The sequence below is a fragment of the Vicia villosa genome, unplaced genomic scaffold, assembly GCF_029867415.1.
Source record: "Vicia villosa cultivar HV-30 ecotype Madison, WI unplaced genomic scaffold, Vvil1.0 ctg.001315F_1_1, whole genome shotgun sequence".
Lineage (NCBI taxonomy): Eukaryota > Viridiplantae > Streptophyta > Magnoliopsida > Fabales > Fabaceae > Vicia > Vicia villosa.
The window spans coordinates 171,864-187,665 of NW_026705571.1; the positions used below are offsets into that span (position 1 = coordinate 171,864).

At 39.1% G+C, this 15,802-nt stretch overlaps 1 protein-coding gene across 1 annotated transcript; it reads left to right on the forward strand.

Moving 5' to 3' along the window:
• The first annotated feature begins 1,503 nt into the window (after positions 1 to 1,503).
• Positions 1,504 to 3,420, forward strand: LOC131634553 (uncharacterized). Its single transcript, XM_058905223.1, has one exon. It carries the CDS (start codon positions 1,504 to 1,506, stop codon positions 3,418 to 3,420), a length of 1,917 nt encoding a protein of 638 aa, XP_058761206.1.
• Positions 3,421 to 15,802: the final 12,382 nt, after the last annotated feature.

Genomic DNA, 15,802 nt, shown 5'->3' on the forward strand with positions numbered 1-15,802 from the left:
GAAGTCTGCAAACAAGTGGAGAAGCAAGAGGTGATCATAAGAGAACTAGAAACTGAGAAGATTAAACATCTTGCAATCATAGACTCCCTCAGTAGTGAAGTAAGCATGTTGAGCCACAAACTTAATCAAATGACCAAGTCATTCAAAATGCTGAACAATGGATCTGATACTCTAGAAGAAATTCTAGAATCTGGACAAAGATCAGGAGACATGTCTGGAGTGGGATTTGTGGCTAAAGAGGAATTAATCTCTGGACTCAGGAGAATAGAATCCAAGAAGTGTGTGACTAACCAGATGTCAATCCAAATGTCACAACATCAAGGAAACATAAGAAGGAGGCACTCAAAGAAAATGTTCCAGAAGTGGAGGTGTCATCACTGTGGAAGATTTGGTCACATAAAGCCATTCTGTTTCAGACTATTTGGATATCTAGACCAAACTCAACAAGTCAAACTTGATCATGATACTTGTAACAGGAAGCAATCTGGGATAGCTAAGAATATTGCTCTAATAGCACACACTTCTCTAAGGATGCCAGCAAAAGAAGATTGGTACCTTGATAGTGGTTGTTCAAATCATATGACCGGGAGGAAGAACTCTCTAGTAGATCTTAAATTGGAAGGAAACAACTATGTAACTCTGGGTGATGGAGATATAAGAGAAGTCAAAGGTGTTGGGAAGACAGAAGGGGTGGGTATACCTAATCTAAACAATGTTCTACTTGTATAAGGACTAACTGCAAACCTTATAAGCATCAGTCAGTTGTGTGATGAAGGACTCAATGTTAGGTTCACCAAAGATGAGTGTATCATCACTAATGAAGAAAATGAGGAAGTCATGAAGGGATTTAGATCTAAGGATAATTGCTATCTATGGAAGCCTGACACATCTGTCCACCCCTCTGACTACTCCATGATCAAAGAAGAATTAAAAATGTACCATCACGAATTTGATGAATCTAATGAGTCTGATGAATCGGATAAAGAATCCTATGTTAGTGATCTCACTATAACTGAAATGTCTACTGGTTTTTCTGAGACCAGTCTAATGAATGAGAAACTGTGTGCAAAAGTAAGGGAGTACATAAGTATCAAAAGATTTCTGCTAGAAGAAAGAGTAAGCCTTGTGATGGACATTACAGATCGGGAAAGAAAACTGGAAAAGTCAAATGTGAGCAATGATCCTAAAGGACTGTCTGAAAGCAATGTCACAGAGAATGTTGCAACAACATCTAAAGACAATGTGACAGAAAAGGGTATGTTGGGTATCTGCTACCAAAACTTAGTATAACAATTAACCAACGTGAGGGAATACTATTTGGGCTTTGTCAAAATCCATGTTTTGAAAGTTCCCTCACTCAGTGTGCATATAAAGCTCCCTCGATCCCCTAATATTCTAAAAACGGCAAACCTTCCTAGTAGTTCTGCTAGCTACTCTCTGAGATTGATCTACTTCTAATGCTCTCACAAGTGTGAAACAAGTTCTGGTTCTCTAAGGTTCAGAATGTCTCAGCAATCAAATGATGAATCTCCCGTTACAGACTCAGCAACACCAGAAGAGTCCTCTAACCCTAATAGGGTCATTAAGGTTGTCCCTTTAAGGACGATTAGCAGTGATGAAGTAAAGGCCACAAAGCCTAAAACGACTCATGCAAAACGACCCAAGGAGGGTATTCACAACAAGGGTACCAAATCCTCAGCATCTGCTACCATGGAGGAACTTACTAAAGAAGGATCCAAATATGTCGATAGCGCAATTACCAGGATTGTCACTCGTATTCTGAAGGAGAATCATCAAGTGCATGGAATATCTATTCCTCTTCAAACCATAATGGCTGATCCCCTCAATAACACCAGTAAGGTTAAGGCTGCTCACACCGTTGATAGTGACCTAGAAATCAACAAGGATGAACAAGGGATTACTAAGAATACCAATGTCACCAAGGATGTCAATGACATTGACAATAATGAGCACCCTAAGGCCAATACTGAAACTGATACTAATGTGGTAGACTTAGATGAGTACTCTGACGACGAATTACTTACCTCCTTGAATCCGAGTGTAGCCAACAGGCTAATAACAAGAAGAAAAGGCAAAGCTGTTGTTCAAGGATCACCAAAAGGGAGCACTCAAGTGAACAACCCTGCCAAAGACACTGTCAGGAAGAAGAGTACTTCTGCAGGTCCTGTCAAGAGCAAAGTTGTTACCAAGAGTAAAGGGGTTGGTCCTTCAAAATCTTGGAGCAGGGTCATTCCAAAGAAAAGAAAAGAACGGGAAATTGTTGAACCTGAATCTGATGCTGAAGTAAATGTCCTTGACATTCCATCAAGGAGGAAGCCTACAACCAATAAGCTTGCTACTAGCATCCCTGAAGTTCCCATTGATAATGTGTCTTTCCACTATGCCTCTAGTGTCAGCAGATGGAAATATGTTCTCCAAAAGAGATTGGTTGTTGAAAGGGAATTGGCTCCAAATGCTCTTGAAAACAAGGAGGTCTTAGAGCTGATTCAAGAAGCTGGACTGCTAAAAACTGTGTGCAATCTTCCCAAATGTTATGAGAAGCTGGTCAAAGAATTTGTGGTAAACCTATATGAAGATTGTGGCAATAGCAAAAGTGCAGACTACAGAAAGGTGTTTGTAAGAGGTAAGTGTGTATCGTTCTCTCCTTCTGTGATTAATAAATTCTTGGGAAGAACAAGTGAAGCTCAAACCGAGCTGGAAGTAACAGACAACCAAGTCTGTCAAGTGATCACAGCCAAGCAGGTAAAAAGCTGGCCCATGAAAGAGAAGCTAACTGCAAGTAAGCTGAGCATCAAGTATGCAATGCTTCACAAAATAGGAGCAACTAATTGGGTTCCAACAAATCCCAAGTCCACTATCTCAACTGTGCTTGGTAGATTTCTGTATGCTGTAGGAACAAAGGCAAAGTTTGATTATGGAGCATATATTTTTGACCAAACCATGAAGCATGCTGGAAGCTTCAGTATTAAGGGTCCAATCGCCTTTCCATCCCTCTTAAGTGGTATAATTCTGGATCAATATTCAAACATTCTCAATGAACATGATGTAGTGTGCAAAAGAGAAAGTCCCTTGGCTTTCCATTACAAACTGTTTCAAGGAAAGCATGTTCCAGACATTGTCATGACATTAGCTGAAACTTCCAAATCTGGAGCATCAGTCAGTAAAGCAGAAGTCATAGCAATACTAAAAGAGACTTGGAAAGAACTGGAATCTAGAAAAATGCCTCTTGAACAAATGATACGTACTCTGGAAATGGATGAGAATGAGGAGTTTGCAGATACTAAAGAGATGGAAGATAAAGATGATCAAGAATTGGAAGAAGAAAATGCTAGTCCTGCTGATGACTCTGAGAAAGAAAGTTCTTCAGACACCTCAACAGGATCTGACTCTGAGCAGTAATTGCAACTAGAGTCTAGTGTGTTTTTTTTGTTTTGCTTGCTTTGTTCTTTTGCATTTAGTTCCGTCTGTTTTATGTTTTTTCGGTCAGTTTAAATTTTTGGACCTATTTAAACTCGTTGAGCGAGGAGTTTTCTTTAGGTTTTGGCAACATTTGTGGCCAAATAGGGGGAAAAGTATTATGTGTCACCCCAGAACAACAAGAATGGTGGTTGTGTGTGATCAACAATTCTATTTGCGTATCTTTGTGTTGATCTGTTTGTGCTTGTGCTACTCTTGTGTGCTGTCTGTCTATTTTTGTCTGAGTATTGTGTGCATACTGGTGATGTATGATATTTGTTTGTATTAGCTTGTGTTATTGTGTTTTGGTTATCCGCTGCAAGTTTTTCTCTGGTATGGTGTGACAGGATGTTTTAGCCAAAATTTTGCCAAAGGGGGAGATTGAAGGTGTTTGCATGTTGGCTGCATTATCGGTAAAACATACCTGGTTTATTGTGTATATGCAGGTTGCATATATGTGTGGAGCTAATACAAGTTGTGTAGTGAATGTCATGATCGATGTCATGACATCCATGTGTGACAGCAGGAGCTGTTAGTGTTTATTAATTGTGTTTCCTGATTTATCACTTTTATCTGTTTAGGAAACTTTTTATTGAGTGCTGCAAATTTCGTTCAGAAGATCCTACTGACAACACATTGTGTAACAGACAGTTGGCGTGTGAATTAGGTTAACTTTGTTAACCCTAATGTGTTTTTTAAAAAGCCCAAGGCCCAAGACTGCATATAAAAAGACCTGCAATCCTAATTTGGAACGCAGACAGAAGATTGCGTATTGTGAAGAACTGTTGTTCTGTAACTGTCTCGTGTGATCCACGCTATTATCTTTGATGATTGCGTTGGAATTAGTTTGTGTTTTTGTTGTGTCACTCTAAGCTTTTAAGCACGAGTGTGTGTCTCTTGATTGAAGCTTTTAAGCAGATCAATGTGTGTTTTTGAAGTGTGTCTTCTATCTGTAATTGTTTATTGTTTTTGTGTAATCACTGCTGTGATTGAGGGGGAGTGGAATGGAGATATTTCATATCTAGGTAGAACCTAGGTAGAAGGGTCATTGGGTAGTGATTAAGTGAGAAGTTGTAAACGGGGGAGTTTAGCTTTGAATTGATACTACTGATAATGAACTTCATCACTGGCTTGGTAGCCCCTAGAGTAGGTTGTTTGAACCGAACTGGGTAAACAATTCTGTGTGTTCTTTACTGTTTTATGTTGTTTGGTTATTATTGTCTGTGCTGCATAATTGTGGATGTCATGACATCCAGTTTGACATCGAGCGTGTGTTACTAGAATTTTCAAGATGGATTAGTTCAAGAGCTGGTGAACTCAGGATGCCTTATCTTCCTGAGACATCTCCACCTCCTGTTGAAAAGCCTATTGAACCTGTTGTTTCTCCTCCAACAATAGAAAATCTCGAAGAATCTCTAAGGAAAATGAAGAAATTAAGAGACCATTGGAAGAACACATTTGAATACTCGGAAGGCGAGATAGGTATAATGGAAGACCTCTTTGATGAGCAAATGAAAGAGAAAGAAGACTTACTTTTCCTCCAATATGGCTGGTTTATGGAAAAGGATGCTACCATTGCTAAGTATGTAAGAGAGAAGAAGAGGGAGCAAGAAGAAACACTCTCTCCTGAAGCAATTGCATGGAAGAGTATCATTGAGAAACTTGAAAAGAATAAGCTGAAGAAGAAGAAGACTCAAGATGACATGGATAATTCACACTGAGCTCTTATGATTACTACTAGCTTTCTTTGTTATTTCTATCTTGTAACTCTTGAAAGTATTTGTATCTTGGGCGTCCCTTGTCCCTTTGTAAACTCTTGAAAGAAATGGTACTTCAATGACCTTCGATGACCCTCGATTGTCCCTCGATGACCCTTGTTCCTTATTTGTACCAAGGATGCTTTGTCCCTTATTATTAATGAATGAAATTTTCTCTTCAGATTACCTTATAGTGTTTACATTTACAAGTTCTTAAATAATTCCTTGAAAGATATTTTGAGATACTTTGAAAAATAAAATAAAAAACAAAAAGGTTTTTGCATTGCATGCATCATGTCACATTCACATTCACTCCTGAGTCAGAGTCTTATTCCTTCCTCCTTCTCTCCTCAAAAAGTCAAACTGGCGCACCGGTATAATACTGTTAGGTGCCAAATTGTGTTAATATTTAGTTTAATTAGTGGCACCTTTCGACTGATTTTATCAAGTATGCATTTAATTCTCTGAAGTTTTAGATAATTATTTATAGTTTATAATTTTAAGCTTTCATTTTGTGTTAATATGTGTTTTAGTTATGATTTTGTAGGTTTTAGCCAATTTTGGGAAGTTTGGAGCTTGTTTTGGCCCTGATTGAAGACTGCTGGGCAGAAGTATGCGCGCGTCTCGCGGTGATATGGGCGCGTCGCGCCCTGGCCAAGATTTTTTGTGAAGCTGGAGGCAGAGAGTTGCGCGCATCGCGCGTCTGGGCGGTTTATCTTTTAAGTGTATTGGCGCGTAGCGCGCTGGAGGGCGCGACGCGCCCTGGACAGATTTCAGAAATCCTATATAAAGAGAAATTCAGATATTTTACTTCTTCCTCTTCATCTTTAGAGCTCAAGGAACCCAAATATACTGTAGCAAACTGAGAATTGAAGAATCGAAGCTTTGATCGTCGATTAATCGCTGTAGCAACCTGCCCTAAAAATTAAAATTTAGAGTCGCCACCTATTCTGAAGGGCGAATAGGAAACCCTACGAAGTTAAGAAATCCGGGTAAGTTATTATAATCAGGTCGAGGGAAGGTGTTAGGCACCCTCAATCCTTTCCTAAGGTTAGTATCTAAGGTTAAGGCTTATGGCTAAAATATTTAGGATAATAGCTAAAGCAGTGAAAAGGGCAAAATTGAGATTTTAAGTGAATTGAGATTTTAGGGAGGGGGACTCGCCTTGTTACCAAGTGCCTACATACCTCCTTATGGAGGATCAGAGTCTACGTAGTTCGGGGAAGGGTTGTATGCCCTTAGAGTTGAAATTTGATTTGGTATGGTTTTGGAGGCTTTTTGATTGGCCTATCGTAGTTTTGAATAAGGATGAAAATCCGTAGTTTGATTTGAAGTATTTTGAATGTTTTAGATTTGGGAAGTGTTTTTAGGATTGGGCGTACAACCCTGATTTTAATTTGTTACCATTAGTTACGATAATCAATAGGTTTGATTACCACGGCTAACGGATTGAAGGGAGGATTGCTAACCACTATAATCGATAGATTCGATTACCACGAATAACAGATGAATATGTTTTATAGAATTAATTATTTAAACTTCATCGTTATCCCTCATAATCGATAGATTCGATTATAAATAATAACGAATTTCGGAGAAAAAAATAGGCTAATCATTGCAACCAATAAGATGGTTGAAACCCTTTAGCCAAATAATATGTATTTGAATTATATAAATTTAATTGATAATTAAATGATCGATTATTACCCATCGCGATCGATTAATACGGTCAAAACGAATAATAAATTAAATCCTAAGATTTCGGCTAAAAAAACTAATGGGATTGGACAAACCCTAATATCTTATATAGTCGTTCTAGGGTTTTTTGTGATTTATAATTAAGAATTAAAATTAATTAAATAATTAAGTCGAATAATCGGGGGAATAATCGGAAAATCCTAAATAATTATAATCCTAATCCTAATCATATTATCTAATTGAATAATTTAATTAAATTGAACATAAATAATTAATTAACAATTAATCTAAATGTTTAAATAATAAAATAAATAATAAAAAATACATGAAACCTGGCTTTTATTGCGTGTGGGCAAGCTGGGAGTCTATAGTATGCACCTTCGTCCTTGCGTACGTTAGATCTGGATTGTAGAGAGATCGTATGGCTGAGCATTGAGAGTGTATGGTGGCCTTTCCTAGGTGGCGCGCGCTGGAACGTACAAGAAATAGTAACCAAAATAATATTATGAACACAGGGACCGAACCCTGGTTCTTATGGCGATACACTCCTCCCCCTTGCCAATTGAGCTGCTATTCATTAGTCATTAAGCCATGGCATTGGATACTATATAAAAGACATAAAAGGATTAAATAGAAAAGTCAAACGAATTTTAATGTGGGGCCCCTTGGTATTCACGCGGAAGCCAATGAGAAGAGCTGAGAGAAGGTCTGATACTTTGACCTGCCAATAAAGAGAAGGGAGAGAAAAACGACGGTTGACCGACGAGTAGAATCGCGCCACGCCCATCGCCATCTTCCTTTCAACCTACATAAAAAACGCTACAACAGTAGCTACGATCGTAGCTTCAATTTTGCTACGTATTCTGCAAAAAACCTTCGTAGCTACCGGAACGGGATTTATTATCTACAAGAAAACGTGTTAACCATTAAAACTAAGAACCCAGATCTTCATAAAATTCATCCCTGAATTCAAATATGTCATCCTTTATGCACAAAATGCCCTGGAACGTAGGTTTCGACGCTTTGCAAGTTTAGACCTTCAACAATGGTGAAAACTGATTTATGGCCTAAAGCTTCAATATGTTTCGTTGGTCCTTACCTTGAACACCTCAGAGGTTGAATGAACCGACCAGAAGGTGTTGAAACTTGTTGTATGAGAAAAACTTGATTGCCCTAGTTTCTTTGGGAAGTTTGGAGCTTGTTTTGGCCCTGATTGAAGACTGCTGGGCAGAAGTATGCGCGCGTTGCACGGTGATATGGGCGCGTCGCGCCCTGGCCAAGATTTTTTGTGAAGCTGGAGGCAGAGAGTTACGCGCGTCGCGCATCTGGGCGGTTTATCTTTTAAGTGTATTGGCGCGTAGCGCGCTGGAGGGCGCGACGCGCCCTGGACAGATTTCAGAAATCCTATATAAAGAGAAATTCAGATATTTTACTTCTTCTTCTTCATCTTTAGAGCTCAAGGAACCCAAATATACTATAGCAAACTGAGAATTGAAGAATCGAAGCTTTGATCGTCGATTAATCGCCGTAGATGCTTGTTGTTCTTCATCCTTTCCTTCTTGAGCAAGCTACCATACTCATGGATAGCTAAATCTCTTTTGTATCAAGATAAGATGTAATCTTCCTAGCTTTTTGTATGTATTTCTTGTGAATATATTATGTATGAACAAGTGATGATTAATATAGATGGTTTAGTTTGTTTATTAAAGCTTTTCTTTGGTATAAGTGTTTGAGACATCAATGTTTGTATCTAGACCTAACTTTATCATCTATCAAACTATAAGTTGCAGACATGGGTTTAGCGTTTGATGTTTACTTAGTATCGGTTTTAAAATGTTATTTGTATTGTTTAAACGGTGGAGAAATCGTCGGTTAAACAATACGGTAAATCTAGCTATATCGTTGCGGACACGGACGGTATAGACGTCGATACGTAATTATATTGATCGTTAACGAGTTCATATACATATATTTATAAGGAGACATACAAATTTAGGTCGATGAAATCGAATCTTGATACATTTTCTTTAACTTAGAACTTTCATCAATTTACTTTTTGCTACTAAAATTGTTGAATGATCTTTTGTAAACCCAAAACTAAAGTAACATTAATTCAAGACAAAATAGGCTATAGAACGGCAGTGATATCGCAATAATCCCTGTGGATACGATGTAAACGAAAAGTACACCACAATACTCTTTCAACAAAATGGCGCCGTTGCCGGGGATTATTGTTTAGATATTGCAAGCATTGCAATAGTTTGTTTTGTATTGAGTCTTATAATTAATCTCTTGTTTCTAAATTTATTTTCCTTGTGTTTGTTAATTTGCTTGGTTAGTTTTTCAGATTACAGTTTATGCGAGGACGTGTACCTGCAGATCAACTCCTTTTTGATCCTGAGATTGAAAGGACTGCGCGTAGAGAGAATAGCAAAACTCGTATGAGGAGACTACTAGCTAGGGAAAGAAGACAACAACAAGAAGCATCTTCTTCTTCAACTCTGGTTGAAAACTTGGTTGAGGAAGAAATGGCTGCGGATCCTAATGTTCCAGCGTGAGGGCCTTGTGCTAACAGCCCTCGTCTCAATGCACAATTTGTTCGTGATCAAGCCAATGGAAGAAACTCCGAAATGAAAACGGGGTTACTTCAATTATTATACCAAAATCCGTTCATAGGGGCAGATCACGAGGATCCGTTTACTCATCTAACAAAGTTCTACGAGATCGCCAGAACAATTGGTGCTCCGGAAGCCGAAGAAGACCAGGTGTTCAGGAGACTCTTTCCTCATTCCTTAATTGGAAAAGCTAAGGAATGGTACCTTGATCAACCAAATAATGTCATGACAAATTGGAACAAGTTAGAAGAGAAATTTCTGGATCAGTTCTTTCCTCACAATAGGTTCATGGAAGCGAAAACTTCTATTGTGGTGTTCTCTCAACTTCCGAATGAATCTCTCAATGAAGCATGGGAGAGGTTCAAGTCCATGGTTAGAAAATGCAAAGTACATGGGTTTGATGAATTGTCTCAAATCCATATCTTTAGAAATGGACTCCAACCTCAACCAAAAACTCTTTTAGATGCTACCGCGGGTGGTTCTTTGATGTCAAAAACTGCTGCAGAAGCGATCGTTATCATTGATAGGATGGCTTTGAATGATCATCAAGGGCAACACAACCGTAGTGCATCGCAAAGAAAGCCGGGAGTTCTTGAATTGAATACTAGTGATGCAATACTTGCTCAAAACAAGTTATTGACACAACAAGTAGAATTGCTCACTCAACAAATGTCAAAACTTCCTCAACAAATCAAAGAGATAAATGGGATCCCTTCTAAAAATCAATAGGTGATGTGTTGTGAATTGTGTAGGGGTGACCATAAAACTGGTTTTTGTCCTCCACCGGGTGAAGAGGTGAATTATGTGTCAAATCCTAATCAAGGTTATGGTGGAAGACAACAACAACCTTACAACAATAACCAAGGTTACCAACAAAGAGGTAATCAAGGTTATCAATAAGGATGGAGGCCGGATGCGGGTCCATCAAATCGTCCAAGCCCTTATCAAGGTGGTTACAACCAACAACTTCAACAACCTCAACAAACAAAGCTTTCAATAGAGGACACTCTTAGCCAATTCATGCAATTGCAAATTGCAAGCCAAAAGAGTACGGATGCCGCCATAAAGAACCTTGAAACTCAAATCGGGCAATTGTCAAAGCAACTTATCGATCAAAACAAAGGTCCTTTTCCGGCTACTACACAAGAAAATCCTCGTGAGCATTGTAAGTCAATTTTAACTCGTAGCGGTAGAAATATTGATATGGGTGTAGGAGAAATAGTTGAGGAAGAAATTGTAGAAGTTGAAAAAGATAGGGAGATTGAAGTAGAAAAAAATGTTGAGGGTGATTTAGTTGAAAATGAGAAAGAGAAAGAATTAGTGAAAAAAGAAACTCTTGAGAAAGTAGTAGAAAAAGAGAGAAAAAAATTGAGTATGAGTGAAAAGGGGAAGATGAAAGAAAACTCAATTCATGTGAAGAAACTACCTTACCCTCCCGGTCCGTCAAAGAAAGAAGATGCAAAGCACTATGCTCGGTTCTTGGACATATTTAGCAAGTTGCAAATCAATGTTCCTTTTTCCGAGGCATTAGAGCAAATGCCGATGTACTCTAAATTTATCAAAGACATCATCACTAAGAAGAGAAGATTCTTGGATCCGGAGGTAGTAACGGTGAGATCTTATTGTAATGCGTTAATTCAACGTACTACACCGATTAAATCAAATGATCCTGGACGGGTAACCTTGTCGGTGTCTATTGGAAATGTTCACATAGGCAAAGGTTTGGTGGATACCGGTTCTAGCATTAATTTGATCCCATTGTCTATGGTGAGAAGGTTAGGAATTAATGACTTGAAGCCGACTAGAATGACACTATCATTAGTAGATAAGTCCACAGCTCGTCCTCATGGAGTTGCGGAATACTTGCTTGTCAAGGTTGACAAATTTTGGTTTCCTGTTGATTTTGTCGTCATAGACATGGAAGAAGATCCTGATATACCTTTGATCTTAGGAAGGCCTTTTATGAAGACGGCCCGAATGATGATAGATATTGATGATGGCTTAATGAAATTAAGGTACCAAGATGAAGAATTATGTCTTGACCTCTTTGAAGCCATCAAGCATCCGAGTGATGATGACGATTGCTTTAGAATCGATGCTACAGAAAAAGCTATAATGAAAGTGGAGAATCAAATGCACTTTCGAATCCTCTTGAGAAAACTTTAATGGAAGCTCTTGAAGTGCTCACCAAAGATCAAGAGAAAGAAATTGAAGATTGCTTGAGAAATCTAGAGGCTTGTGATGAGATGAATCCATTTGAAACTCAAATTGAAGAATTGATAGATGAGCCTAAAGTTGAAGAGCAAAAGGTGGAGTTGAATGTGTTACCGTCTCATTTGAAATACGTGTTTCTCGGTGACAATTCTACTAGTCCGGTTATCATTAATAGTGGTTTGTCTAGCAATGAAGAGCATCGATTGAAGGAAGTATTGATAAAGAATCAAGAAGCAATAGGATGGGTTTTATCCGACTTGAAGGGTATTAGTCCGGCCTATTGTATGCATAAGATTATGTTAGAAGTTGATTTTCGGCCCGTGGCACAACCTCAAAGGCGATTGAATCCAACCATGAAAGAAGTTGTTAGAAAAGAGGTTGTGAAGTTATTAGAGGCGGGGATGATTTATCCCATCTCCGATAGCGAATGGGTGAGTCCGGTGCATGTAGTTCATAATAAGGGTGGATTGACGGTTGTGAGAAATGAAAAGAACGATTTGATTCCTTCGAGAACAGTGACCGGGTGGCGTATGTGTATTGATTATCGGAGGTTAAACCAAGTAACAAGAAAAGACCACTTTCCATTACCTTTTATGGACCAAATGTTAGAGAGGTTAGCCGGAAGAAATTTTTATTGTTTCTTGGATGGTTATTCAGGATACAATCAAATATCAGTGAATCCGGCGGACCACGAGAAAAATGCATTTACATGTCCCTTTGGCGTTTTTGCTTACCGAAGAATGCCATTTGGGCTATGTAATGCTCCTACAACGTTTCAAAGGTGCATGCAAGCTATCTTCTCAGATTTGATCGAGAAAAGCATCGAGGTATTCATGGATGACTTTTCTGTGTACGGGTCGTCTTTTGACTTGTGCTTGAAAAACCTTGATGAGGTGATGGAGAGGTGTATTGAAACAAATTTGGTTCTCAACTGGGAGAAGTGCACTTTCATGGTAACGGATGGGATAGTTCTTGGCCACAAAGTATCTTCAAAAGGGCTTGAGGTCAATCCAGCAAAAATCAAAGTTATTGAAAAGCTTCCCCCTCCGGTGAATGTGAAAGGCATATGGAGCTTCTTGGGACATGCTGGGTTCTATAGAAGATTCATCAAGGATTTCTCCAAAGTAGCCAAGCCTTTGAGTAATTTGCTCAACAAAGGTATGGAATTTATTTTTGATGAATCATGTTTAACAGCTTTCCTAGAACTCAAAGAAAAATTGACCACCACACCCATAATTGTCGCTCCTAATTGGTCGCTTGAGTTTGAACTCATGTGCGATGCTAGTGACTATGCGGTTGGTGCGGTCTTAGGCCAAAGGAAGAACAAAAATTTCCATGCTATACATTATGCGAGCAAAGTTTTAAATGAGGCACATGTTAACTATGCCACTACTGAAAAAGAGTTGCTCGCAATTGTATTTGCATTGGAAAAGTTTCGTTCTTACCTTATTGGTTCTAAAGTGGTGTGTTATACTGATCATGCCGCAATCAAATATCTTCTCACCAAGCCTGATTCAAAACAGAGGCTTATTCGGTGGATTCTTTTGCTTCAAGAATTTGATCTTGAAGTGAGAGATAAGAAAGGTACAGAAAATTTGATTGCGGATCATTTATCTCGGTTAGTGAATACCGAGGTGACTAACAATGAAAAAGAAGTGAGGGAAGAATTCCCGGATGAAAAACAGTACATGGTACAAGAGGTTAGACCCTGGTTCGCGGATATGGCTAACCACAAAGCATCCGGCTGGATACCGGAGGATCTAACTTGGAATCAAAGAAAAAAGTTTTTAAATGATGCTAATTTTTATGTCTAGGATGAGCCTCACTTGTTTAAGTTGAGTAGTGACAATCTTTTGAGAAGATGTGTTGCTGATGAGGAAACAAAAAGCATTTTGTGGCATTGCCACAATTCGCCGTATGGTGGTCATTTTAATGGTTTGCGTACGGCCACAAAAGTCCTTCAATCGGGATTTTGGTGGCCTACTTTGTTCAAAGATGCTTACCACCATGTTGCCCCATGGGACAGTTGTCAAAGAACGGGTGGAATAGGTAAAAGAGAGGAAATGCCCCTCCAAAGTGTTTTAGAGGTAGAAGTATTTGATTGTTGGGGCATTGACTTTGTTGGACCATTCCCTTCCTCAATGTCAAATGAATACATCTTGGTAGCTGTGGATTACGTGTCTAAGTGGGTTGAAGCGATTGCTTCACCCAAAGCGGATGGTAAGACCGTGATCAAATTTTTGAAGAAAAATATATTTTCGCGGTTTGGCACGCCAAGAGTGTTAATTAGTGATGGCGGATCTCATTTCTGTAATGCCCCGCTTGAGAAAGTGTTGGAGCAATATGGAGTAAAGCACAAGGTGGCTACTCCATATCATCCACAAACTAATGGGCAAGTTGAGAGGACCAATAGAGAGATAAAGAGAATTCTTGAAAAAACTGTGTCTAGCTCTAGGAAGGATTGGTCGATAAAACTAGATGAAACCTTGTGGGCATATCGGACTGCTTTCAAAGCACCGATCCGTCTTACGCCATTCCAAATGGTGTATGGTAAAAGTTGTCACCTTCCCGTAGAATTAGAACATAAGGCATATTGGGCCTTGAAACTTTTAAATTTTGACCATAAGTTGTGCGGTGACCAAAGAAAAATCCAACTTCATGAGTTGGAAGAGATGAGATTGCATGCCTACAAGTCTAATTCAATCTACAAAGAAAAGACCAAATTCTATCATGATAGTAAGATTAGAATGAAAGACTTTAAGGTAGGACAATTGGTGTTACTCTTCAATTCCCGGTTAAGACTTTTTCCGGGAAAGTTGAAGTCGAAATGGTCAGGACCGTTTTTGGTCAAAGAAGTTAGAAGCCATGGGGCTATTGTAATAGAGGACAAAAAATCTAAGCAAGAGTGGGTTGTTAACGGTCAGAGGTTGAAGGTTTATCGAGGAAGCAATTTTAATCGTGAAACAAGTGTTTTATTGTTTGGTGATCCTTGATTGTCTTTGATCGTCGAGCTGACCGACGTTAAACAAAGCGCTCTTGGGAGGCACCCCAAGTTGTATATATTCACTTGTATTTGTGTTATTTTTGCAGGTGGGATTTTTGAGTTTTCGTCGAGCCAGAAATGATCTACCGGTATTTTTGGATGTGCTGAGCAAATGCAGTTTTTCTGCTGTTTCTGGTGTAGCGCACGCCGCACCCATATGCGCGCGTCGCGCGCTAGGTGAATTCAAATACCCCTTCCTGGCAGAGATGAGGGCGCGTCGCGCGCTGTATATATTTTTGAAAAAAAAATTTGTTTGGGCCCGACCCAGTATGCGTTTAGAAGGGGGAGTTAGGGTTTTTGGAGGTCTTTGCCTCCATTGTTACCCTTTTCCTCTTTACTTCAAGAAAAGAAAACAACACACACACACTCTAGTTCTTAGTTTCTTGCAATTTTCCTCACTATTTTCGTCTCTCCATTGTCATCATCATTAAAGGTTTGTTCTTATTCCTTTCTATTTCCGTTAATATAGTTTTAGAAGTTTAGGTTTTTTAGATTTAGGATTTTTTGATAAATTTTGAAAAACTATGGTAGAAAACATGTTATTGATGTATATATTGCGTGCTGGAACCCTTAGAAAGGAGGAGAAGCTTGTTCTCCTCTTCTGTTTTGCAGAAAATTGAAGGATTTTTCTGGGTTTCGCAGAGCGCGCGCCGCGCCCTGTTCAGCGCGCGTCGCGCCCTGGGTTCAACTTTGAAATTTTTTTTAGGCATTTTGAGTAGTTGTTTAGGCCTGTTTTGTGATTGATGATGAATGTGGACTGATGTGGGCTTTTAGTTGAGAGGATGTGCTAACTTTGTTTCAATTTGTGTGTGTTTGGTTTGATTTAAATTGTGCAGGAATGGCACCGTTTTTAAAAAGAAAGAAAACTGGTTCTGGTGAGGGTTCTTCCTCACAGGCTGCTAGGTTTGATCGGTCAAAATTTCAAGGACCGGAGCAAGAGGCTAGGTACCATGAGCTCGAAAGCCGAGTTGTGTGGAGCGAACGCACGGTGGTTCCTA

Coding starts and splice junctions, on each gene's coding strand:
- LOC131634553 (XM_058905223.1), top strand. CDS start 1,504: ATGTCTCAGCAATCAAATGATGAATCTCCCGTTACAGACTCAGCAACA.